This window comes from Drosophila mauritiana, chromosome X, assembly GCF_004382145.1.
Source record: "Drosophila mauritiana strain mau12 chromosome X, ASM438214v1, whole genome shotgun sequence".
Lineage (NCBI taxonomy): Eukaryota > Metazoa > Arthropoda > Insecta > Diptera > Drosophilidae > Drosophila > Drosophila mauritiana.
Window position 1 is genome coordinate 21,099,137 of NC_046672.1, and position 25,713 is coordinate 21,124,849.

General features: G+C 46.4%; 4 protein-coding genes across 8 annotated transcripts; 2 read left to right on the plus strand and 2 right to left on the minus strand.

The window, feature by feature from the left end:
- Nucleotides 1–835: 835 nt before the first annotated feature.
- On the minus strand, nt 836–4,270 carry LOC117146742 (CTD nuclear envelope phosphatase 1 homolog). Of its 2 annotated transcripts, none has more exons than XM_033313199.1 (4): nt 3,386–4,270; nt 2,137–2,385; nt 1,869–2,051; nt 836–1,738 (listed from the first exon to the last, which is right to left on the minus strand). In XM_033313199.1, the coding sequence occupies exons 1-4, from the start codon at nt 3,482–3,484 to the stop codon at nt 1,547–1,549; spliced, it is 723 nt and encodes a 240-aa protein (XP_033169090.1). In that variant the 5' UTR covers nt 3,485–4,270; the 3' UTR covers nt 836–1,546. The 2 variants fall into 2 exon arrangements, with proteins under 2 accessions (XP_033169090.1, XP_033169089.1); XM_033313198.1 differs by having other exon boundaries at nt 2,137–2,394; nt 3,386–3,484.
- A 218-nt stretch (nt 4,271–4,488) lies between these two features.
- On the plus strand, nt 4,489–8,283 carry LOC117146741 (pyridoxal-dependent decarboxylase domain-containing protein 1). The gene is made up of 6 exons (XM_033313197.1): nt 4,489–4,846; nt 4,985–6,097; nt 6,164–6,445; nt 6,503–7,018; nt 7,078–7,271; nt 7,335–8,283. The coding sequence occupies exons 1-6, from the start codon at nt 4,736–4,738 to the stop codon at nt 7,675–7,677; spliced, it is 2,559 nt and encodes an 852-aa protein (XP_033169088.1). The 5' UTR covers nt 4,489–4,735; the 3' UTR covers nt 7,678–8,283.
- A 1,267-nt stretch (nt 8,284–9,550) lies between these two features.
- LOC117147327 (protein tweety) lies at nt 9,551–19,426 on the minus strand. 4 transcript variants are annotated; one of them, XM_033314177.1, is made up of 8 exons: nt 19,321–19,426; nt 17,076–17,358; nt 16,324–16,809; nt 15,496–16,259; nt 15,201–15,370; nt 14,368–14,379; nt 13,365–14,286; nt 9,551–12,692 (listed from the first exon to the last, which is right to left on the minus strand). In XM_033314177.1, the coding sequence occupies exons 2-8, from the start codon at nt 17,211–17,213 to the stop codon at nt 12,287–12,289; spliced, it is 2,898 nt and encodes a 965-aa protein (XP_033170068.1). In that variant the 5' UTR covers nt 17,214–17,358; nt 19,321–19,426; the 3' UTR covers nt 9,551–12,286. The 4 variants fall into 4 exon arrangements, with proteins under 4 accessions (XP_033170068.1, XP_033170069.1, XP_033170070.1 ...); XM_033314178.1 differs by lacking the exon at nt 19,321–19,426 and adding an exon at nt 19,160–19,305; XM_033314179.1 differs by lacking the exon at nt 19,321–19,426 and adding an exon at nt 18,557–18,579.
- Nucleotides 19,427–20,189: 763 nt separating this feature from the next.
- Nucleotides 20,190–25,332, plus strand: LOC117146639 (protein flightless-1). Its single transcript, XM_033312971.1, has 4 exons — nt 20,190–20,347; nt 20,509–23,663; nt 23,893–24,043; nt 24,155–25,332. Exons 1-4 carry the CDS (start codon nt 20,294–20,296, stop codon nt 24,563–24,565), a joined length of 3,771 nt encoding a protein of 1,256 aa, XP_033168862.1. The 5' UTR covers nt 20,190–20,293; the 3' UTR covers nt 24,566–25,332.
- Nucleotides 25,333–25,713: the final 381 nt, after the last annotated feature.

Consider the following 25,713-nt stretch of genomic DNA (forward strand, 5'->3'; position numbering starts at 1 on the left):
ATCAAAGAAAACACAACTTTTTTCGATTTTGCATGATTTTTGTAATTTGTTTTATTTTTGTAATTCTTTTTCTGATTTTCTGTTCCCTTTCTCATTTATTTCATTACTCTTCAGTTTAACAAATTTGCTACCAACTACTTAAAATTAACAACATCGCACACGTATTTTACTCGTTTTCCTTGCAATAAACAAATATTGATTGTTTTAAATGTACAATACGATCAAAAGAACAATTGGATAAGGGTGGGGTTAGGGGTAAGGGCGTGTGCAAGCTTTTGTTGTTTAGTTTAGAGTGGTGTATTTATGCTTTTGGAAATAACATTAACTATGGAAGCAGTTTTCACGTGTTTCTTTATGTCTCTCGCCTAATTCCTCTGCTGCTGTCCGTAATATCCTGAATATCCTGTGATGCCTCGGATGATGTGCCACGATTTCTCAATTCTCAGACTAACTCGGTTCTCGTATAATTAGTGATTTGGCTCTCTAAACTCCCTATATATATCTGTCCCAGTCTGCGGCTCATTAACCTGATCTGATCCGATCCTATCAGAATTAATTTGATTTTTAATTCTTTTCGCTACTTGGCTCGCCTTACAAAATATAAATTTTGCCCTACTTGCTTGCTCCTCGGTTGTTGTTTACTTTAATAGTAGTTTATAGTTGTTGGTTTTTGCTTAGTCGTAAATTTATTTATATATATATATGTATAAATATATAACTTCCCCGAAAGACAAAAATCTTATCCATAGAAAAGTGTTATGTTTGGTTTGCAAGCAATGAAACTCTTGAAGATCTTTCATCCGTTTAGTTTTGTACAGGAAACAAGGGCAGAACGTACGTAAGTCTATACAGAATCGGTTAGATCGGTTTAATAATTATCCATAATAATGATGTCCCAGTTAAGTTGCGTAATCAACTAATTTGTATAAATATAAGTATTTTGCTTCGTCTTGTTAGTTCGTATCTGCACAAAAACAACATCAGTGTCATAATAGTAAAATGTTATCATGGTATCGAAATTACAAGACTCTTGTCGTAAGCGGCCTTAGATTTAATTTATGATAATATGATATATAACTTGACAAATTTGTTCTTTATGTTGTGGCTTCGCCCTTTGCTCAGCTTTACTTTCATACATATACTGTATACTGTATATATATACTTTATACTATATACTGTCTGTGTTCAAGAGTTTCTATTTGATATTATATCAAAATATACACGCAAAAAAACAAGCGAAAAAATATGTCTAATAAAAATAGCTGGTCTCTACATATATGGACAAATATGCATGCATAATTAGATTGTTACAAAACTGTTAGTCTATACACAAAAGGACAAAAAACCATCGTTTTCAAATCTCCCATCATTCATTTGACTCATTTGACTGAATGGTACAAATTGTAAATAATAATGAACAAATTCGTTAATGTGTCACAGCACCACCTTGTTTGTTGTTAATTTCAGAAGATATCCTCCCCACTTCGCTGGCCCACAGTGCTCCTTCTAAATAGATAGACTAAACTAGCGACAGGCGGCCCACCTGCTACCAGAGACGGTGCAGGTGCAAGTTCCTCGACAGCACCGATCTCACGTCGTTCGTGAACCTCAGCGCATCCAGCATGGGCAGCAGCGACAGCAGCGCCGTGTCCATCGGGTCTGAGAACCAACTCTTGATGGGTATGGCGTTGTTGGGAAAACAGCGATAGGCGCCGGGCGAATTGTCGATGATGAATATCTGCAAGGAACATAGGACAGTACATATTATAAATTTCACTTCAATTTGTAGTTAAATCTATCATTTCTTCTTCTTTATCGAGTTGCAACTGATGGCTGGCATGGATGGAGACACTTGTTCCCGAGCTTACCCTATTTAGGTCACTGCAGATGGCCGACAGGTCTTTGGTGTAAGATCCGTAGTCGGGCGTGCAGTGTTGTCTGTAGTATCGCCTCCGGAGGATATTCCGTCCGTTGTCCAGCTTGTCTGCCACCGCCGCTCCGTAAATCTCCATGCTGGCCGTAAAGACCACCAGATCGTACCACTGCGAGACCTGCGGGCAGTAGGGCGTAAGTTAATGTCTTGACTTAAATGCGGGAGTACATCTATTTGTTTGGGCAATCCCGTCGGGAACTTACCACGTCCAGAAAGTAGTCCACATGCGGTCGCTTGTGCACGAAAAAGCGCACTGGATTCCGATCGATGGTCACTTTGACGGTGAAATCGTGCGGCGTGCCCGGCTTCACCGTATTCCGGGGCATCGCATTGTGATGGGAGTGGATCAGCGTTTCGTCCAGGTCCAGAACGAGGGTCTTGCGCTGCACCAGGCTCAGGCGGTGCCGCGAGACGGGTGACAGCGGGAAGAGTTCGTATTTAACCGGTTGATACTGGATAAACTGAGAAAGTTAATACATAATCAACGGAGCAGTACTTGAACGGCATTCGACATGGGGGGTTCATATGATGGGGTTGGTGGCTATGCGTCGCTACACTCTGTTGGGGTTGGGTTGTGGTGCAAGGGGATGTTAGAGGTGCTCAATGGGCCAAGTTATCACTAGTGCACGGGAAACCCCAATTTACTTATATATTATGCTTTTACAAGACAATTAATTATTAGCAATAGCATATAATTTTGATGTGGATTCGGCGCTATCTATGTACATGGGCATTCCTTAAGCCTGTAGGAAAGTATAAGTAAGCAGGTCGAAGGTCAGTGCTTCTGCCGCGTCACGATTTCTGGCCGAAATCGCCGGCCCAGTACTGAGAGAGTATTGAAGGCGGGTGGTCGATAAGGCGGATGGGTGAACCATGGACAGCACTTCTGGGAGGAGTGGGGATTCGGTGGAACAAGCCCCATTAAACGTGTGGCGGAAAATCTTGATAGAGGTTTACTCTAAGACAGGTGTCGCTGACTAGGCGGTACCCAGCTAAAATATATGTAATTTCACAAAACTTGTGCAAATATTTAGGATTAAATATCTTGTATTCGTATATATTGAATGTTACTCTAAATTTGATAGGTCATACATTGGAGTAACGTAAATATAATTCGAAAATACAAATGAAACTATATTATTATTTTGGGAGATTTGCAGATTCAAAGATATAGAATATATTCATTAATTTTAAGTACGTTTCTATTCATGCAAATCTTGAGATAAATTTCCGGGCAAACACATCCATACTCTCTGTGCACTTTAGCGAGTACTCCCTGTATAATTGAAAGTCTTATCAGTGCGGCCGCTTTTATTATTATTATTCTGTAGCAGTAGTACTTGTGGGCCGATCGCGGGAGCGGGTTGGGAATAATTTCGGCGTTTCGGGCGGGTAAAAATAAGAATTTTTTTTTGTGATTTACTCCTGCTTTCGGGCAATTTCAGTACTTACAGCTCGCACTTGGCGATTGAACATGAAACAAATGCATGTCCATACTTTTGATAGCAACAACAAAAGCGCACGGAATTTCATTTGCAGCAGCGAAATCATTTGAAATAATGCAACTCCTTGTACGGTGGTTTATTTGTTCGGGTCGATTAATTCGATAAGTCGACCACGATCCGCGATTGACCGCGGTGCGAGCGAGATGGCGCGACTTGCAACAGATTCCTCTTCTTCTTCCGCCTCCTCTACTTTATTTTTTTTTTTTGCAACGAATTGTTGTTGTTTTTGATAACGCGCCGAGAGCACACACCCACACACCTGCGGGCGCGCTTCACACAACACACACACAAAAAAAAAACCCGGAACAAAATCGATAACAAGGCTTTTAGATATTTTATTAGAAAAGTGTTTTCCTCAAACTTTTCCCGGTTTTTTACTTGGATTCACTTAGTCACTTAGTTTTGAGGCCCCTTTTCAGGGGAAATGGAGGGGTATGGTCTTATTTCCAATTCTTTTGGGGGCTTTTTTATAGCTGGCGTCTGCTCTTCTTCTTATCGTTTGTTGTCTTGCACGCCAGTGTGTGCGTATGTTGTTTTTTTGTATAGTTGATTTTATATTTTGGCAACTATCGCACCGATTTGGGAATAGATTTTGTTTTTGGTTGAGCAAAACGAATCAATTGATTGAGCTATTGCACTTTGATTGCAGTCGATTGCGAGGTGCGTTCGTCTGTATAGTACGACCTGACCATGGACTGTTCATTACTCGTTGGCGGCTTGGCGTTTATTACATAAATATAGTTTGTCCGCGTTTCGTTTTTGTTTAATAAATTCCCACACTTATGCACACACTCATGTTTATTCGATACTATCGCAGTTTCGCAGCATCGATGAGTTTTCCGCAACTATCGATGGCTGTGTAGTATGACCGTGCGGTGCTGACTTCAAAATCGCTGAGACACAAACCGTGACACAAACCACTGTGAATACTTTAATATCCCCTCGTTCTAGGATACGATTAGGTGCTATGTATGTACGTCTGTGTGTGCTGCTACCCAACTTCTTTTAGTAGTGCGCATTATAAGGACATTATGATGGTTCACCAACTTCCCTGCGACCCATGCCATCACCAGAACCATGGGCCGACAATCGCACACTATTTGCGATATTAGTCAGCCGCACCCACTACGGTCACACCATTCCACATCAGCCTCTCTCCCATCAACACACACACACTCACCCGCCCCACACATACACGCACACACACCCACCCATACAGACGCAGTGGCACGAAACGAAAACAATTATTTTGCATCGCAGGCGATAAGTTAAAAGTGATTTAGACCGCACTGAAACCATGTCAGCGGCTGGTAGATCGGAGGACGATCCCGGCCAGAGTCCACTCGTAGACCAAGAGCCGGATCCGGGCCAATCAACGCCAGCGGTGGCCGAAATAGCCGCTTCCAGTGTGAGTGTTTCGTGTTTTTCGCCCTGCTTCTATCTTTTTTTTTTTTGCTGACGACGACGGAAGACACGTCAACTTCTGGAGCGCTGTTGTTTACCTTGTCCACTATGCCGCCTAATTAGCCATGTCTTCGCCACATAGATTCGATCGGGCCTGGCGGAGCTGGAGCTGCGATCTTCACAAGTGCTGCAGCGCTTAGAGAACGTTAAGGTGTCGTCCACGCCGGAGAACCCAAATCCCGTCGAGAACGAGGAGGAGGCTGGGGAGCGGGTGACCAGCGAGGACCTCCTGCCGGCGAAGCACCGCGTGCCCTCTGACATTCTTAAGTCGCTGGAACAATTGGTTTCTTACACGGACAGCGACGATGATCCGGAGTTCCCGCTGCCCGCCCTGGATGACGTCTCCCACTTGGCTCTCATATCGCACAGCATTGTGGCCTATTTGTCGCACCTGGACCGCCAGCAACTGCTCCGGGTGACGAACAGCATTTCCGGGGACGCCACCCGTTGGTTGGGCACGCTGTTTCACTTTGCCCACCCGGCGAGCAGCTTCCATGCGGACAATGCAGACGCGGTGCTGCGTACGGTGCGACTGGCCATCGTCGCCAGGTGTCCGGGGTACTTGGAGGGTGGCATACCCGCCCTGGCGCAGCCTACGTTTTACATCTCGGAGAATACGACGCCGATGAGGCTGCACTACGCATGCCGCCAGTTGGGCATACCGCTGGAGGCCATCAAGGTCATTCCGGAGCACAGTCAGTCCGGGACAATGGATGTGACGCTGCTGCAAAAGCAAATTCAGCAGGATGTGGGCAATAACAGGACGCCGCTGCTGGTGGTCGCCGACATTGGAGCCTCGCTGTGTGGCTATGTGGACAACTTGCTCCGACTGAGGGACGTATGCAAGGCGCACAACATGTGGCTGCATGCCAGTGGTCATGGACTGGCCGCCTTGGTTTGCGCCCAGAATCAGGGCCATGTGGAGGAGGTACTCCACTCGATGGCCCTCAATTTGGGCAGCTGGCTGGGTGTGCCCAGTCTCCCCATCGTCCTGCTGCACCGCCCGCTGCAGAACAGCGCTCTGAGTGCCTTCGAATCCGATCCCATACTGTCGCGTCGTCTTAATGCCCTGTCCTTGTGGACCAGTCTGCAGGCGCTGGGCCGGAAGGCGATTGCGGAGCGGCTGCATGTGGCCTTCCAGACGTGCAGTATTCTCTTCGAGATTGCCTCCAAGTGCGAGGGCATCCGGGTGTTGGTAAATTATTGCACACACGTTTATGGATAATGTTTTTAGTTTACCAAAGGACCTTGGCATTTTCAGAGCCATACTCCTGGAGCGCAGACCGGAGCCTCTTTGTCGGACGTCATTCAGAACCCCTTCGATGTGCAGGCGCTTTTTGATGCCGCCGCCCCCGTGGTCGCCTATCAGTTCGACGGTAGCACCACCATTCCACTGGGCGGGAGTGGCTCCTCCGCCGCTGCCGCCTCTGCTGACCGGGAAACGGCCGAAGGCCTCAAGCCGCTGGAGAAGATTAACAATGCTTCCTACTTCGACCGGCTCAACTCCTGGCTGGGTCAAATCTTGCAACGCGACTGTCCCAATGTATGGAGCGTGAATTAATCACCTCACTGTATGATCCTAATCACCATGTTCTTCCAGTTTGACTTTGAGGTAATTGAACACCCGACGCACGGCAGCTGCATCCGCTACTGTCCACTGGAATTGGGGTTGGGTGAGCAGCCGCCGAGCTCCGAGAACCTGGAGAGCTTCGCTCAGAGCTTAGATGCACATGTGGACATCCTGCGTGCGACCATCAAGCACAAGGCACGGTTCATTCATCTGGTGGAGCGCAGCGAGGTGCTGCGCCTCGTTCCACTGCCCGAATGGGCGGGCATGGGCGGCGTTCGCTTCGTGCCCGAGGGCTGGGAGTCCCTGCTGACGGACCAGGCCAAAACAGAGCTAAACAAGCTCAACATCGACCTGGTGGAGGCCCTGAAATCCACGGACAATGCCTTTTCACTCGGCGAGGGCACCGATGGCCTGATTTGTGTGCGATTCGGAATGGTCACCCACGAAACGGAGGTCGAAGAGTTGCTAGACTTGGTGGTCACGGTGGGCAAGAGCGTCCAGGAAAACTCGCGGGTATTGGACACCATGTCGGAGATTGTTAAAAAGGTTGGCTACCGCCTCGTGCTGGATTAATGTAACATGTTTTAATTTATTTGTGCACTCAGGGCATCGAGGCGGTTACCGCAGATCTGCAGCGTGAATCGGAGGAGAAGCTCTGGCAGGAGGGCATCCTGCGCCACGTGCCTGTGGTGGGACGCGTCTTCAACTGGTGGTCCCCACCGGCCAAGGAGTCGGGCATCAAGGGGCGGAGCCTCAATCTCACCCAAGGTGTTGTCGAAAGCACCGAGAACATTTACAAGTGGGTTCCAAAGGTCGTTTGATATAGTGTCCTGGTTTAATGTTCATCAATCTTACTCCAAAGGTACCACATGCAGATGACCGGAGCGACTGCTCATCAGTTGCCAGCGAATCGTTCGCCTCCCACACCCATGGTGCAGACGCCCGTGGGCGCGCCTGCCTCGCCGCCCGTCTTTCCCACGGTGGAGCCCGTACCCGGAAATGGAAACGGATCCGGAACGAGCGAGGGCACGCCAGTGCAGTCGGGCGAAGCTTCGGGATCGATGCCAGCAGCCCCGGTGGCGACTCCGTCTGCGGCGCCGACCCAAAACCATGTGGATCATGCCCGCACCGTCAGTCAGAGCAGTGCCGCCTCGTCCAGCGTTCCGGAGCTAGTGGCCGCCAGCAGTGCAATTAACAATAACTAACAATAACACAAGTACGAGTATACTGCAAAATTAACAATTGCTGAACAGCAGAGGAAAACACTTAGATCAAGGCAGAGCCAGCAATATGGATTTCACAGTGGGAGAGGCCTTAAAAGCAGCAATATCAAACAAGGCTTGAACAGAACAGAAACAGAAACGCGTAGACTAAAACTGGACAGATTACCATATATGGACGGCTTCATTTCCACTTTCCCTACTTAAACGAAAAGAATTCCAAAGAGGATGATTGTTCGCCCGAAAAAATGAAAAGATGATGATGATATGATCCAATTGAATTGCTTTTATGTATTTATATGTATATGGCTATTTCTATGATCTTTTATATATCTCTATTATATATTATATTATTTTACCTTATACTTTACTCCCACCATTGTTGTTGATTACGATCAGAGGGAAATGTGCGGAACTTTGTCCCCTTTTCGCTTTTATTTTTTTGTAATAACCTAACTTAACTCTTTGCCTTATTTATTATTATTCAGATGCAAGTACCTTTGAGAGACATAATATATATAGGCAATTCTTCAATGTTCAATTGTGCGAAGCAATAAATTGCGCTATTCTTATTCGTTAAGCTAAGTGACAGCAAACTAAAGAAATTAAAGAAAACGAGCAGAAAGATAATAATTAGATGACAAAAATATATTTATTATACAAATTGCTGCTATAAGAAAATATCTGCACAAAATATGATAAAAGGAAACTATACAAAATAAAATGTAAAATCATTTAGAAAGAGAAAGCATGTGTTTCTTTCCTTTCGCTCTAAATGGTAATGGTAATAATCTTTCCCTTTTAGTTGTATTTTCCTGAACTTTTTAAAGGTGTTTTTTTTTTTTAATTCTTATGGGTTTTTTTAGTAACGTGACTGTGTGAAGTTTTTGGTTTCATACACCAAACTTAACTCGATTGTTTCCAAACTCTTAATCCGATTTTCTCAACAGTTTTTTATAAATCGAAAAATTTACAAATTTTGTAGAATTTATCTTAAATTGAATAAGAAAGATGATTAAGCTTATGATTTTATGCAAATAAGATGTTTTTTTAGACACAAAAACTCTCTTACATGTTTAAAAAAATAGTTTTGAATAATTTTCTAATTGCTTGAAGTTTTTTATGGTTATCAAAAGTTGCTTTTGTGTGGTTACATACTTACACAAGTACTGATTGTTTTTATGACCATATTCACCTTCATCATTCGTCACACCATTGGCGGCCCCCATTAAAAAACAACAGTTCTCCATCTAACTAATGCAATTAAATTTTATATTTTTATTTTATTTAATATTTTTGTTGGATGTTTTTTAGCGCTTTACTTTGCCGCTGCTTGCTTTTGAATGAAATTCCTCCCGACTTCGCGCCTTTCGTTACCCGACTCATTTCGATTTGCGCATAAAATATGTTTTCATTCCAGAAATTTGGTTTCTCCCGCTCATTGGAACAATTCCGAGAAGCTGACGGGGCAAAAGTGGTTTCTGGAACACACTTATTAGTTGTATTTCGTACTTCTTACAAGAGTTTTCAAACTGTTCGCACGATTCGTTAGAATCGCCTGTGTGGTTCATTTTGGTTTTACTCGTTTATAAATATGCCACTAAGCGCTTCGATTTATGCCTCTGGTCTTTACATTTCATTAACTATGCATACAATATATTTAAATATATATGTTGTACAACTCGACCTTCTCTCGTCTTATTGCCGCTGTCGCCGAGCTTTCGAAAAAAATGTGCGAATTTCGTTTTGAATCTCCTGTTGGCCTTTTCTCGGATTTTGTGTACTTCGAGATCGGCGCACCTATGTATTTTGCGTTATTCTTAAGGATTTTCTTTTGTAATAACTACAACGCGTACGATGACAACATTTAACACAGAAATATATTTACGAACTAATTGTGTTATATTTATATGTACGTGTACGTGGAGTTCCGATCTGGGCTCGGAACTCCCATGACTCCCAAACTTTGCCTCTCAAGGGGGTTCTTCGGAGCTTTACCATCTACTAGTATAATTCGGTACTGCTCATGGGGATTGGGCGATCCTTAAAGGATTCTTAGAGGATTACGATTCGATTCGGTTCGGTTCGGTTCGGTTTCGTGACGAAGGACCCCTTGAGACGACTGTTGTTCGATTTGTTCGTATTTCGTTTGTTGTTTTTTATAACTGGTAATTGTATAATAAGCGAATAAAAAACTTGATTAGTTTGTTCCGATCTCTCTTTACAGCGTCTTTACATATTTACTTTAAAAATGCGATTGAGCCAACTTCGATCTGAGTCCCGATTGTTAATATCTTACAGTTGATCATTTCAATGGGGGGATCGCTCTAGTTGGGGCTCGTTAGGTGTATGTATGTATGTATATTATGGCTAGATTGATCGATTGATTGATTGATCGATCGATCGATCGATCGATTTGGGCGATCCCTTGATCGATCGATCGATTGGTAAATGTTGAGAACTTCGCTGTGTGGGCAGTGTTCGGATGCGACCTAGTTGGTTGGCCACCTGGCGTCCACTGAAGTTGGCCTCCGGGAATCGCTCTAAAATGCTTCGATTATTCTTGATGCGTGTTGCTGGTATATAGTTGTCGATAGGCTTAAGTATCTTGTCTATAACTATTTTATAATATCTATTCGTGTATATATCGCGCGTGTATATATATCTATATAACTTTGTAGTTCGCTTGTTTTCTTGTCATGTCGCTTTTAATTCGGTTTTTTTGGGTTCGTTTTTTCGGCTTGCGTTCTTTGGCGATTGGGGGGGAGGGGGGCAGTACTTTGTGTTTGTTTCATATTGCTATCGGTTTCATGCCAAGTCAAATTGTTCATATCTCTTCTCGTCTAGTTGGTTACTGATTACGCTAGTACTATGCATGCCTTTCGTTTAGCTACTAAATATACAGTTAGCCCGCTAAGTATCTACATGTATCATCGTTAAGTTTAGGTTTAATAAATGCATTCCATGTTAAGCTTAGGTTAAATACACAATAAAATCGCGGGCTCGAATCCTCGACCGATTCAGCCCGCCAGTCCCGGACGATCCCATCGCATCCCACCGCATTCCATCCAGGCGTGGGCATCGTCCGCAGCACAACCCAGACCCAGGACAGAGTCGAGCACTAAACGGGGAATCCCCTGAATGGATGTGACCGGGGATGGGCAGTGGTTGGGTTCGGGGTCTTAGCAGTAGCAGTACGAGTCCTTGGGTGCTTAAATAACTCCAATCCTTCAACTAACGTGGGTTTGGCATACTCGAGGTTATATCGGTTCGATTCGCTTGCAACGTAAGTGGGGATTGTTTTATCCTAGCACTGCTAAGCGATTTGTGAACATTTATGTAGGATTAGGTATAAATGCAGTCAGTGAGGAACTTAGGCCATGAAAATAGGTACAACTAAGTATTCACATCCGCCATGTGTCCGGATTGAAACATAGGTCTAACGAAACTTGGAATGACTAGAGGTTATCACACATGTGAAATTTTAGGAAAGTTCGTTATAGATAGAACAAGCTACTAAATACGAAAAAGCGGGGTGCCACGAATATCTCCAGACTCAAAAATCGACTTTTCAATATATATAATGTATTCTAATCTTAAATATTTTGTCTGGATTCTTTTCTGATGGAAAATGAGCAATTCCTAGTTACGAGTAAAAGAATTGATTATACAAACCAAAAGCCTAGTAAGAACCTGCCACGCCCATTTGCCCATCCATTCAGTTGCCCGTTTTCTACTTAAAAATTGACTCCCGTGACAAGTGCCTAAAAATCTTTCTAACTTTTCTACTACAGTTCGATTCTAGAACTTATGACCTACGATCCGAATTCGATTTGAATATTTGGTGGTTGCTTTTTTAGGTTCAAGTGTCGGTCTTTCGATTTCGGTATGCTTTTCAATTCATTTTCTCTTCTTTTTTCTGTTTTTTGTTGTAGAGGATATACAATTTATATATTTTTGTAGATTAATGTTGTATAATACAGTAAGTTAGCCCCCGTAAAATTGTTTCTTCGGACAATTTAGCGCTTTAAAATTGGTAAAAATATGCTATTATCAAAAAGGAATAACCGTGTCCTAAATGGATATATATATGTATGTATATATGTATATATATATTTATATTTATATATATATATATTTATATATATGTATATATATATTTATATACATGTATATGTATATTTATATAAGTAATAGATCGCTGATATATGTTACACGTGTCCGTCCATCTGTCCGTCTGTCCGCCTGCGGGTATCTAGTATCTGTGCTTCAATCCTTCGTGTCGCCTTGCTCGGAAAGTTCGGGTATAGTTCGGTGTATAATATGTACAAGAGTCGAAAAGCAGGATTCCGGTCCAGAATACGATTACGATACGATACTGTACGTTAAATGCAACAAATCAAGAAGGAACACTCGCCGCTCCAGCAATCCTTAGTCCCATTTCCCCGATTCCCTCGATATATGTTTATCTATCCTACATCCGCCCCAATCCTAGGAAGACGCCCCAATCCCAAGTCTTGACCAATTCCCGTCTCATATATCCTGCCTGCCCGCCTTCACTGGGCGTTGTCGGGGTGTGTCAGCAGTAACCATCTTACAGCTCCGTCACCGCATAGTTGCTTTCGTCGGTTATCGCTGGCGGCGGCGGCGGCAGATCATCATCGTCGTCCACCGCTCCTCCGCCGCCACCGCCTACGCCTCCACCGCCTCCGCCATTGTGCAGCACCTTGCCATTGGCCGCCGGTCCTGCTCCCATTCGGGCCTTTGTCGCCTCCGTTTGCGCTTCCAGCGGCGGCGGCGGCAGCGAGGTGTCCTCGTTGGCGTTTGTCCCGCCTCCTCCCACAACAGCTCCTCCATTCTGCAGACCCGACGGCACTCCTCCGTTGGACTCGTTGAGCGGCTGGGCGACGGGCGGGGGCGGCGAGGTGGGCGTGCCAATGCGCGGCGGCGGAATCGCCTTCATCTGGGGCGGCAACTTCATCGGTGGACGCTGCAGGGTCCTGGACGGAGGGAGAAAATTCAGTTTGAGATATCAGTGCAAGGCAGGTAAAGATGTTAAGGCTTTCGTTTAAAACAGCGTAGTAGATGGAAAAAAGGCACATTTTCTTGAAAACATGAGAGAAGGCCCTACTTCACTTTCTCGACTATCGTATACCCGTTACCCAGCTAGTGCGAGCGAGATGGCGGTGTGGAAACAGAAAGATATAATTTGCTGGGCAATAAGTTGGTCTGGATGAGAGGGGCGCGGCAACGTTCAGAAACTAAATTTAAAATTTAAAAATAAAATAGTCTAAAATGTCTAGCTTTAGAGATCTCGCAATTTATACGGACGGATTAACGGACAAACGGACGGACTTTCTTCTTTTCTTCTAAAAACGAAATTAATAGGATGAAAAAGGAAAGTAGGTATTGGTAATCTAAGATATCTTTGTAACATACCAGTTTTCTGAATTTAGACATTTAAAATAATAATAATAAACATAAAAAAAAAAAAAATTTATCATAAAATAATAATAAGTACATAATTTATTATTATGTTGTGGAATATTGTCTATACTTATTAATAGTTAATAGAATCAAACCATTATCATCATTTAAATCATTCTTAATGCACTTATGATCAGAATTTAGAGTTCTCTTTTCGTGCACCTTGGTATAAAAGCAACACCTACTTGGAGTAGTTTTGGTGGTGGGCCTGCTGACGCTGCTCGTAGATGGACTCCACCTTGGGCTGCTCCGCATCTTTGGGGATCTCCGGCAGTGGGCAGTTGAGAATCGATGGCTTGTACTTGGGATCAAACTTGCCGCCCTGCCGCAAAGTGGAGCACTTATAGATCTGCTTATCCCGATCATAGATGGCGGTATCCATGGCCGTGCTGATGGGCACGACATCCGATTCGTTTGGCTGTTGCTGCTGATGGTGTTGCTGCTGCTGTTGCTGCTGGTGATGTTGCTGCTGATGGTGCTGCTGCTGCTGCTGGTGCTGCTGCAGCTGTTGCTGGTGCTGCTGCGGGGACTTGAGCTGATGCAGCTGTTGCTGCTGCTGCGAGGGGGGCGGTGGTTGCTGCTGTTGCTGATGCAAGCTGGGTGGATGCTGGTGCGCCGGTATCTGTGGGCCGCCCTGGCTGTTCTGGCGACGCATTGTGGCCAAATTGGATACATATATGGAGCCCTGGCTAACAGCAACTAGCGGCTGATAAATGGAGTGGGGGTTGCCATTGGCCGCCAGTTGGGGCGCCAAATGCGCCGGAATCTGCTGGTAGATCTGACTCTGGCCCGGCCCCAGATGATGCGGCGCGTGGTGGGCCGCAGTGGTATAGGTGCCGTATTGCTGCGCCTGCTGTTGGTGGTAGATCGCATGCTGGTGCTGCACTGCAGCGGCCACGGCGGCAGCCGAATGCGAATGCGGGTGCTGGTGCGGATGGGGATGCGGATGCTGGTGTGGATGATGGCAGTAGATGGGCTGTGGTCCTCCCAGCTGTTGCTGTGCCTGCTGCTGTTGCTGCTGCGCCTGCTGCTGCTGTTGCTGTTGGGCGGCCTGCGTGGTCGGCGGCATGTTGGCGGCGGCGTTTGCTGCTGCTGCGACTGCTGCTGCTGCGGGGGGTGGCGACGGTTTTCAGTAAAAGTCATTCGCTTCCAATGTCTTGCATTGTTTGCTTAGGGTTGCATATTTACCATTATTGGGACCTACAAAAATGCACACACACAACGATTAGCAATAGGCGCGGGTTGGACGAAGGATGTGGATGTGGACGTTGGATGCGGATGCAGGATGCAGGGTGCAGGTGGTCGGCGATGGCGACGATGGTGTGGTCATGGAGCGGGTCGATGGATGGGCGCGGGAATTTAGCATGGAATGAGATTATATAGAAGAATATACGTGATGAGAGCGAATTGAGCGGTTTGCCGTTGCCTTACAAATATTTGAAACGGTTGCGAATCGGTTCAGTATCGGTTATTTACTTTCAAAGTTCGACCAAATAGGATATGAACCGATTTAAACGCTTTTTGTTTATTTATTCTCAACATTGCCTGAATTTTATAAATAAAATGTATGCCATTTCACATTTTACATATCTTACATTTTACATATTTTACTTATTTACGACACAAAATAATTTAATTTAAGACTTTACTAAATTGCGCAACATTTTTCTATTTGATTCCCAGCTCAATTTCGTCTTCGGGCTTAATACACACATGGATACTAAGATTGATATAAATATGTACATGTACACTGTGATAAAAAGCGCCTCACTGAAAGCTATTACAAATTTAAGAATAACAAGTACTAATACTTTTAAAATTCATACATAATAAACCAAATGTTTATAATGAATAAAGCTCAAATTCTTTGAGTAAAATCTTTGAAATCTTGGTTCTTTTGGTTTCAATTTAGTTTATTTGTGGCTCTTCAGCTAGGCGGTTTTTTCTTCAGTGTAGGTTAGATAGAGTAGTGGGCGTGTGTTTCGAGTTTCGGGAGTGGGTGGTGCGGTCTCCCCACTTACCGGTCATGTGGGTGGGGCTGTGGTTATGCGATGGCAGCCGGCCGAGCGTGTGTGTGCCCATGGCGCGCATGTTCTGCTGGATGTGGGCGTGGGCCATCATCTCGTGCTGCTGGCGCTTGCTGGGATGCTGGAGCGTGTGGGAGCCGCTGATCACCGGCGGACTGAAGTGCCTGGAATGTCAGATATGGCGCAAGAGCAGAGAAAACGGGACGAGAAAGAACAGAGAAAGAGAGATCGAGAGAATGGAGGCGGGAATCGGGCGGGACGGGTCACGAAGGGATCTTCTAAAACGTACCCATTATGATTTCGCGGCAATGTCCTGGCGGCGTTCATCATCTGCTGGTGGTTCTGCGGTGCCGGATGCGAAATATACGACGGCTCGTCAACCTGGGCATAGTCATTACGTTTCCGTATATAAATCCACGTGTGCGAGTCCACCCACACCATGATGGTTAGCAGAATGGCGGCAATGAAGCTGGCTATCAGCATCAGAACCAGTCCCAATAATCCTCCCTCGCAAAGTCCTCGAGCGGCGGCCAAAAAATTGTGATGCACTGCCTTGCAATCCACGAGCGCCGTCAGCTGGGTCAGCAATCTCTCACTGCTATTCAGATCCGCATTTACAGCACCAAGCTTGGGCTGCAGCCCCGAGGACTTGAAGAGCACCAGCGATATCTTCATAACCGTGGCCATGGCACTGCGAGCATTGTTTAGGGAATTCTGCGATTCCCTCAGGCGTTGGGTAAACGGATTCGTGTGGCCTGGTTCGCATTGGGTGTAGTGCAGCAGCACATTCGTGGGCAGGTCTCTTGGTGCCGTGGACACCAGGAAGTCCGCTGGTGAGATGCACAGATCGCCGACAGCCACCGAGGAGGAGAGATACAGACCGGACATGAGCCACGAACCGGTGACGGCTAGCAAGCCGCACACGCTGAACAGGATTAGGGCGCATCGCGAGTGCCGGGCCACGCCCACCAGCAGCACGGCACACAAGACAAGTAGCAGGGCCAAGGTGGCCACCGTGCCCGGCCAGCGGATCAGTTCCCATTGGTCGCCACGCTATTGGGATATGGGATATAAGTTTAATCAATTTGGCAATACAATGTGTATGTAAAGTGCCTACCGTGAGGAAGTGCGTCATGGAAATGCCCATCAGGGGACGTCGGATATCGCTGGCCGCATTGGTGGCTAGGGTAACATTTCCCTGGACAATATTGAGCGACACAAAGAGCTTGGAGAGGGCCGTTTGGTTGGACACCGGCTGATCGAAGATGTCCGCCAGTTCCACCAGCTGCGGCCGTATGCGATTCGTCAGTGTGTTCTCCAAGATGTGCGTCTGATTGCGGATGGTCGTGACCAGATTGTCCACCTTCCTGCCCGCCGTCAGCACCTCCAGCAGTCCGTTGTGCAGATCATCGTTTCCGTATAATCCCAATCCAATCGCCGCGCAGCACATCACCGTCACAATGGACAGGGCCACCTTGAGGCTAGTGATCGAGTGGGCTGGCCGGGGCTTCCGGTCACAGCAGCGGGTCATGAGATAGAAGAGCAGTCCCAGCAGCGAGACGATCAGCAGGGCAGCCGGAACCGAGCCCAGAATGCCCAGGCTCTATAAGAGGAATCAAGGAGAGTGAAGATGTAGATCGATTTACCAGCCAACTTACAAAAACTACACATATATTATTTACCAAATAATAAAAGATACGATTCGTGATTCAATAGTATCTTTGAGATATATTGGAAATTATTGCAAAAACATAAGTGTACTGATAACTTTATACATCATATTAAAAACTCATTTTTTAACACTCGAAATTATTGAAACATGTGAAAGTTAGTAATCGATTCACCATTAAAAAAGGATTTTTTACTCACCTCCAGGTAGATCTCATCGTTGGGCCGGAATGTGCTGTTGATTTTGTGGAACGTGATGTTGTAGTGGGGCAGGGCGTGGAGTAGCTTCGCTATCACCGGCACCTTGTACTGGTCCGTGAACTCGTGATAGTCGCCCATCCTGGCCTGCTTTCCTCGGCTCCTCCCCTTGTGGAATCGGAATGTGTTCCTGCTCTTCCTGTCCTTTGTTGCTCCTGGCGGTTTTCCTTTCCCTCGTTACAGCTGCGTTTTCCTGCTACGTGCTCTCAGGCCTGAGTTTCCTAACCTTTTGACACCAAATCCAAATTGGAGAAAGGGTAAAGGAGAGGGGGAAAGGGATATTAAGTAACCAGAAGTGAGCGTTTCTTAATTAGTTTATATGTATATGCTCTGAGGCCTCGAAAGCACTTTCTGTAATGAACGCAAGCCGATGAAATCTGACAGATAGCCTATATTCGCTTTTCAAAACATTTACAATCACTGAAGTTTAGTTAATAGATTTCACGTGTGACAGATAACGAATTTACCTTAAGAAGCAGATTAGAATATTTCTCATGTATTTTTGGTTTTATGTTAAAAGCGCTAATTGTTACAAAGCTACGAGGAGGCTTTGATAGAAATGTTTGCTATTTAACAAGAAAGCGAAACAGAGCGTTTGTTAACAAAAACGTTGCATACAAAGCGGCATAACAACTCTACACGCACAGAATTTGAAATGTGCACACCGCAAAATCACGCGATTTGTGGGCGTGGCAATGTTTGCAATGCGTTTCGTCAATGTTTTTTGTTGAAAATCCTAAGTTCAGACGGACATGACTGATTGATTGGTATATCTAGTGATCCGGACGAAGAAATTGTTTATGCACATACATACATACATTCCTTAAAGAGTCGCAAAACGCAATATACTCTTTTCATTCTGCAAAGAAATATATATATATGGATATATTCCAAAAACAGCTGTGCTCTCGGGATAACGCCAATAATTTTATAGACCATCTATTTAGATCATCTTATTGTTCATATCGTCCGTGTTATGTTGCAGGTGTTTGTTTTAGATAAATTGAGCACAATAAGATGCATGGTAAATAACCGCGAACTCATGAACTACGTGATAATTTCTCGGATACACTGAGATATGCAAAAAGAAGCTGTCTTGTCTTCCTCTTCCGCCTGCTCTACAAGGATCTGCGATTTCGATTTTAACCCCACTTTTTGGCATACTCGAACTAACGGCTCCTGCATGTACACACACGCACACCCATACATACACGAGTATGTGGGCGTGCATGCGTGGGCATGGCCTTAATTGCTCAATAAGTAGGTTGCCCCACACTTTCGGGCACTTTTCAATTAAAAAACAAAGCCGCGGGCGAGCCGGTGCATGTATTTGAGCTATGTACTTATTCCGTTAAATGAATTAAATGAACTGCGCGAACGCGGATGTTTTTATTTTCCAATGCTTTTCCCCCAATTCATTTTACTTGATTTCGGATTGAGGACGAACGATGCTGCCCAGCGCAATAGCAATTTTGTTCACTTGTCTTCCTCTTCCTGCTTCGTCCAGTGCAGCAACAACACCAACACCCCCAGCAGCAGCAGCAGCAACGGAGAGGCATGGCAAAGAGGCGACAGCGAGTGTGCGAGTAACGGTCACGCGGCTGCGCGTGCGTTTGTATATCTATTGATTAAAAGTTCGCTCCGCTCCGGCCACTGCTTCCCCTTCTCCATATCCATCCCCATCCTCGTCTTATCCTTATTTCTTTTGGCAGTTCTCTCGTAATTGCTGCGCCCACTTTCCGCCGCCCCGCCCACATCGCTTCTGCTGTCGCCCCCACCCAGCCCCGCAAACGCGCACACACCAACTGCAAAGTGCGTTTGCGTTTGTACAACGGCAAATGCAACAATAACACACGCACGCATACATCCACACAATAACGGAATAAATGAATTCGCCAACAATTTGGCGTTCGAGCAAGTGACGAACGACGCCAAATGAAAACACTCCCTTTTTCGGGGGTACACAATTTTCCACAACAAACAAAGCCTAGTGCCGAGTGTATCGGCAAAAAATTCGAAATTATTACTTTTTGCTGCACTCTTTTCAGTTGGCATTAATTCAATTAATTTGTCGTATTTCTGGCGTATCTATTAAATTTCATTCAGGTTTGTATTGTTTTTGAGGCTAGGTTTGATTTTATGTTTTTGCTAAATCGGTGCAAAGGCAACAAAACACACGAGCGAGGACCTTCACATTCCGAAGACTGGGCAAAGTATGAAAATTTCGTGTCGTTCAATTTGGTCACACCCTCTGGATTATGCTCACGATACGATGTTGCTGTTTTTTTCGCAGGACGAAAAGGACCCTTCGAAAAACCCGAACCCCATCCAGTGTGACCGCCTTGAGCAAGCTAACATACACCGAGGCGTTCGGCTCTCACAGATCAGCAAAAAGGAATTTATTATATTTAAGACTTATGGCTCATATCAAATGTATAGTTAACCAATTTTAGTTTTCAAATTATATGTGTATTTCAATTTATTTAAATACTTAAAAACAAAAACCTTGGTTTCGATCACTTACTTCGTTAGTTTTCAATGTGTCATTTGTAAATCCATAGGACTATTTGAAACTAACGGCTTTGTTTTCAAAAAGGATCAAAAACTCCAAAACTTAAGTCGCTTTTAAATAGGTTCCGGGAATTCACAATAATTTGTAAATTAACCACACCGTTTTTAGACATTAACGGTCACACTCGACTTAAGCCCGTATAATACAGTGGTGGACGTACCGTTAAAAGCTATACAAAATTAATATACAAAGGCTAGAAATTCTGTTTTGGTCACAAATATTATTAATGCCGTGAACCAAATATGAACCAAATTTTTTAAGCCCACAAAGCTCCCATTCTATATGATAAATCAGCTAAAATCGAACTGCACCGGACCTACGAAGAGCGACGCGAGTGTGCTTTCTGTGATTTCCAACACTTCAGTGTTGCCTAACGCTCGTCATATGCGCAGTGTGGCCAGTTCCGGGAACTGCATACAAAGGTGCGACCAGAAGTAAAGCCGTTTGCCTGGGTGAGCGGCGAACGGTCACCAGTTAGTCTTCTTTTTTTTAGTGCAAAAAAAAAACAAAATAAAGAAGAAGAAACGAAAAACAGGGCCAGCAACTTGAGCCCAAATATATAACAAATATAACATTTTATGTGGTCAAAATGAGCGTGCTGCCGTTCGTGCGCGGTGTGGACTTTACGAAAAATGATTTCAGCGTGAGTACAACCAGCAAAAACGGCCGCAGCCCTGTTGTTTTTTCGGAGTGGTTCAGGTTCTAAAAAAAAGAAGCCAAGAAACAGGTCACCGAGAAGCACCTGGGCATTAGTCATAAGTGCGGAGCAGAGATAATCCCGAAATATGATTGATTCCATTGCAGGCAACATTCCCCAGCTCCATGCGGCAGATGTCGCGGGTGCAGTGGCTCACACTGGATCGCACGCAGCTGGCGGAGATTCCCGAGGAGCTCGGCCACCTACAGAAGCTGGAGCACCTGTCGCTGAACCACAACCGCCTGGAGAAGATCTTTGGCGAGCTGACAGAGCTGTCCTGCCTGCGATCCCTCGACCTGCGGCACAATCAGCTAAAGAACAGCGGCATACCACCGGAGCTCTTTCACCTGGAGGAGCTGACCACGCTGGACCTGTCGCACAACAAGCTGAAGGAGGTGCCCGAGGGCTTGGAGCGGGCCAAGAACCTGATAGTGCTCAACCTGAGCAACAATCAGATCGAGAGCATACCCACGCCGCTGTTCATCCATCTCACGGATCTGCTGTTCCTGGATCTGTCGCACAATCGACTGGAGACACTGCCGCCGCAGACGCGACGTCTGATTAATCTGAAAACCCTGGACCTATCGCACAATCCGCTGGAGCTGTTCCAACTGCGGCAATTGCCCTCGCTGCAGAGCTTGGAGGTCCTCAAGATGAGCGGCACGCAGCGCACACTCCTCAATTTTCCCACCAGCATAGACAGTTTGGCCAATCTCTGCGAACTGGACCTGTCGCACAATTCGCTGCCCAAGCTGCCAGACTGCGTCTACAATGTGGTCACCTTGGTGCGACTGAATCTGAGCGACAACGAGCTAACCGAACTGACTGCCGGTGTGGAGCTTTGGCAGCGTCTGGAGTCGCTGAATCTGTCGCGGAATCAACTGGTTGCGCTGCCGGCTGCCCTCTGCAAACTACCAAAGCTGCGGCGATTGCTGGTGAACGACAATAAGCTGAACTTCGAGGGCATCCCCTCGGGTATCGGCAAACTCGGAGCTCTGGAGGTGTTTACGGCAGCCAACAACCTGCTGGAAATGGTGCCAGAGGGACTCTGCCGATGCGGTGCTTTGAAGCAGCTCAACTTGAGCTGCAATCGGCTTATAACCCTGCCCGATGCCATCCACCTGCTCGAGGGCCTGGACCAGTTGGACCTGCGCAACAATCCGGAGCTTGTGATGCCGCCCAAGCCAAGCGAAGCGAGTAAAGCCACCAGTCTTGAGTTCTACAACATAGATTTTAGTCTGCAGACTCAGCTCCGGTTAGCTGGGGCTGCTGTGCCGCCTTCAATGCCATCGTCAGCAACGCCCAAGGATTCAACGGCGAGGAAGATCCGTTTACGACGCGGTCCTCGCAGTGAAGGCGATCAGGATGCTGCCAAGGTGCTCAAGGGCATGAAGGACGTGGCAAAGGATAAGGATAACGAGGCGGGTGCTCTGCCCGAGGACGGAAAGCCAGAGTCGCTGAAACCTAAAAGATGGGACGAGTCGCTGGAAAAGCCGCAACTGGACTACTCCAAGTTCTTTGAGAAGGACGATGGCCAGCTGCCGGGCTTGACTATTTGGGAAATCGAGAACTTCCTGCCCAACAAAATTGAGGAGGTGGTGCATGGAAAATTCTATGAGGGCGACTGCTACATAGTACTCAAGACCAAGTTCGATGACCTCGGCCTGCTCGATTGGGAAATATTCTTTTGGATAGGCAACGAGGCCACGCTGGACAAACGAGCTTGTGCTGCCATTCATGCAGTGAACCTAAGAAACTTTCTGGGCGCCCGATGTCGAACGGTTCGCGAGGAGCAGGGCGATGAATCCGAGCAGTTTCTGTCCCTCTTCGAGACGGAAGTCATCTACATTGAGGGCGGACGCACAGCTACTGGTTTCTATACCATAGAAGAGATGATACACATCACCAGATTGTATTTAGTGCACGCCTATGGCGCTACCATTCATCTGGAGCCAGTGGCTCCTGCCGTTACCTCTCTGGATCCCCGCCACGCCTTTGTCTTGGATTTGGGCACCCATATTTACATTTGGATGGGCGAGAGATCGAAGAACACGCTGAACTCCAAGGCCAGGTTAATGGCGGAAAAGATCAGCAAAACGGAGCGCAAGAACAAGTGTGAAATCCAGTTGGAGCGGCAGGGCGAGGAGAGTGCCGAGTTCTGGCAGGGACTGGACATGACTCCGGAGGAGGCAGACGCCGCAGAGCCACCAAAGGAGCACGTTCCAGAGGACTATCAGCCGGTGCAGCCTCGCCTCTACCAGGTGCAACTGGGCATGGGTTATCTGGAGTTGCCGCAAGTGGAGTTACCTGAGCAAAAACTTTGCCATACCTTGCTAAATAGCAAGCACGTCTACATACTCGACTGTTACACCGATCTGTTCGTTTGGTTTGGCAAGAAGTCGACGCGTTTGGTCCGAGCGGCCGCTGTCAAGTTGAGTCGGGAGCTCTTCAACATGATGGATCGTCCGGAATACGCGCTGGTGATGCGTGTACCCGAGGGCAATGAAATGCAGATCTTCCGGACCAAGTTCGCTGGCTGGGATGAGGTAATGGCCGTGGACTTCACGAGAACGGCGAAGTCGGTGGCCAAGACAGGGGCTAATCTCACACAGTGGGCTCGGCAGCAGGAGACGCGCACGGATCTTGCCGCGCTATTTATGCCCCGCCAGTCGGCCATGCCCTTGGCCGAGGCGGAACAGTTGGAGGAGGAGTGGAACTACGATCTGGAGATGATGGAGGCCTTTGTATTGGAGAACAAGAAGTTCGTCCGGCTGCCCGAGGAGGAGTTGGGTCGCTTTTACACCGGCGAATGCTATGTGTTCCTCTGCCGCTACTGCATTCCCATCGAGGAGCCCGAGAATGGCCCCGAAGATGGTGCTAACCCAGCCGCAGACGTCAGTAAATCCAGCGCCAACAATCAGCCAGAGGACGAGATCCAGTGCGTCGTTTACTTTTGGCAGGGACGCAATGCCGGCAATATGGGATGGCTCACGTTTACTTTTACGCTGCAGAAGAAGTTCAAGGCGATGTTCGGCGAGGAGCTGGAGGTGGTGCGGATCTTCCAGCAGCAGGAGAACCTCAAGTTCATGTCCCACTTCAAGCGGAAGTTCATCATCCACACCGGCAAGCGGAAGGACAAGGCGCACATCGCGAAGGGCAAGTCGCCAGTTGAGTTCTTTCACCTGCGATCGAACGGCGGTGCGCTCACCACGCGCCTTATCCAAATCAATCCGGATGCAGTGCATCTCAACTCGGCCTTCTGGTGAGTACATTACCAATAATTTATTACTGCGGGTATTATGGTTCTATTTTAAGATGTATGACATGCGCGATCTTATTGGATCAACATTCTTGTCTTATCGTTGGTTGAAACTGAAATTCCTGGAAGCCTACGTGATATGCCGCAGTATTATATCCAAAGATAGCGACCATAGTCCACTTTGACAAGTAGTACTCGCTCCCATATTTATATTCCATACGCTTGGTTCCAGCTACATACTCCATGTGCCATTTGAAACGGAGGATGATTCGCAGTCGGGGATTGTGTACGTGTGGATAGGCAGCAAGGCCTGCAACGAAGAGGCCAAACTGGTGCAGGATATTGCCGAGCAGATGTTCAACTCGCCGTGGGTGAGCTTGCAGGTGGGTTCCATGTGTTAATGTGGTTGAACCATGTAGTGGGCTGTTTTGCGGAGTATACATACTATGTGGGTGCACGCTTTTGTTAATCTTTTGTCCAACCATCCTTTGCAGATCCTCAACGAGGGCGACGAGCCGGAGAACTTCTTCTGGGTGGCGCTGGGCGGCCGCAAGCCCTACGACACGGACGCCGAGTACATGAACTACACGCGGCTGTTCCGGTGCTCCAACGAGCGCGGCTACTACACGGTGGCCGAGAAGTGTGCCGACTTTTGCCAGGACGATCTGGCCGACGACGACATCATGATCCTGGACAACGGCGAGCACGTCTTCCTGTGGATGGGGCCGCGTTGCAGCGAGGTGGAGGTGAAGCTGGCCTACAAGTCCGCCCAGGTCTACATCCAGCACATGCGCATCAAGCAGCCGGAGCGGCCGAGGAAGCTCTTCCTCACGATGAAGAACAAGGAGTCGCGCCGGTTCACCAAGTGCTTCCACGGCTGGAGCGCCTTCAAGGTGTATTTATAATTTTAGCCAACTGAAGGAGCATCGTCGAGTAGTTCTTTTAAATTTCCCTAATTCATGCACCGCCTAATTCTCCGCAAAGAAAGCGCCTAAAAGGCGCTAGTTTTTGTCTTGCGAATCAAAGGGCGCCTTCGAGTCCTGCCAGAGCTAGTGAATCGCCCTCGGGAGGTGCATTTATTAACCAGAAGTCGAAGAGCACGCCTGCAATGTGAGTTTAGTTTTATGGAATGGATAGAGGCACCTCAGAGGTGTTACCCCAATCTTGGCCCGTTAGAGGAGCCCCTTCGCGATGTAAATCGTGGTCGTAAAGCATTAAGTTAAGACTTCTGTTAGCCGGATGCGAATGGTGATCGCTGGGAAGATGCTGGGCAGCTGCCGTGACAGAGTAGCTGCCCCAGAAGACATGACAAAGCAAAGGTGTATCGAGGGAATAAGAAAGAAAGGGCAAGCAAGCCCTTCAGGTCGCGAGTGAAGATCATGTTTGTACTTTTATAAAATGTATTTAATTGTTTTGTATAATTAATTTAATTTTTTTATTAGCTCACTTGCTCCCGCCCCTAACTAATAATTAGCTAACAACTCCAAGAACGCCAAGTATTCGCCCACTCCCTGCGAGAAAACCCCATGAGTATATTTAACGCAAATATACATATATCACATATGCCTACAAATACGCTGAGCTGAGAGGATTACTCCCTGTGCTAGTCCTTTTAAAATGTTAACCTACTTAAAGCTAGCCTGTAATAAAGTCGAGGAAACACTAAAACTAATTGTACAAATGCCACGTATTTATTTTATTTTTATTAATCCCCTGAATAAACATTAGAAAAATTGCAATTCCTATTCGTGTCGCGGATTGAAGGAGGTATTGGAATGGATTTAATCAAATGATTATGAATTATTTTGAAAGTTATTTGTTAATTGCTAAAGGCCGTGGAAGCAGAGATGAACAATTGGCAGATTGACGATTTTTAATATTGGCTCTACTCTTGCCCATATGTGTAGTTCTATTCTAAACCGAAAACCATATTTTTCAAAATAATAACACATTTTAGTTAGTTCGCTGCTATTATTTTGGCCCCAGGTGTATCTGCGGTTAGCGAGTGCACCCACCGCAGTTAGCACGTGCCAGCACCGCATTTGGCGAATTC

Excerpts from the sequence above, each read along its gene's own strand:
- LOC117146742 (XM_033313198.1), bottom strand. The coding sequence starts at position 3,484 with ATGATTTCGCTGCTGCAAATGAAATTCCGTGCGCTTTTGTTGTTGCTA. Across the intron at positions 2,395-3,385 it reads TCAATCGCCAAGTGCGAGCT|TTTATCCAGTATCAACCGGT; the intron begins GTAAGTACTGAA and ends TAACTTTCTCAG. Across the intron at positions 1,739-1,868 it reads TCTGCAGTGACCTAAATAGG|ATATTCATCATCGACAATTC; the intron begins GTAAGCTCGGGA and ends TGTTCCTTGCAG.
- LOC117146741 (XM_033313197.1), top strand. The coding sequence starts at position 4,736 with ATGTCAGCGGCTGGTAGATCGGAGGACGATCCCGGCCAGAGTCCACTC. Across the intron at positions 6,098-6,163 it reads GCGAGGGCATCCGGGTGTTG|AGCCATACTCCTGGAGCGCA; the intron begins GTAAATTATTGC and ends TGGCATTTTCAG. Across the intron at positions 6,446-6,502 it reads TGCAACGCGACTGTCCCAAT|TTTGACTTTGAGGTAATTGA; the intron begins GTATGGAGCGTG and ends ATGTTCTTCCAG.
- LOC117147327 (XM_033314177.1), bottom strand. The coding sequence starts at position 17,213 with ATGGGCGACTATCACGAGTTCACGGACCAGTACAAGGTGCCGGTGATA. Across the intron at positions 15,371-15,495 it reads TTGCCGCGAAATCATAATGG|GCACTTCAGTCCGCCGGTGA; the intron begins GTACGTTTTAGA and ends CTGACATTCCAG. Across the intron at positions 12,693-13,364 it reads CACCACCAAAACTACTCCAA|GACCCTGCAGCGTCCACCGA; the intron begins GTAGGTGTTGCT and ends CCCTCCGTCCAG.
- LOC117146639 (XM_033312971.1), top strand. The coding sequence starts at position 20,294 with ATGAGCGTGCTGCCGTTCGTGCGCGGTGTGGACTTTACGAAAAATGAT. Across the intron at positions 20,348-20,508 it reads TTACGAAAAATGATTTCAGC|GCAACATTCCCCAGCTCCAT; the intron begins GTGAGTACAACC and ends ATTCCATTGCAG. Across the intron at positions 23,664-23,892 it reads CATCTCAACTCGGCCTTCTG|CTACATACTCCATGTGCCAT; the intron begins GTGAGTACATTA and ends GCTTGGTTCCAG.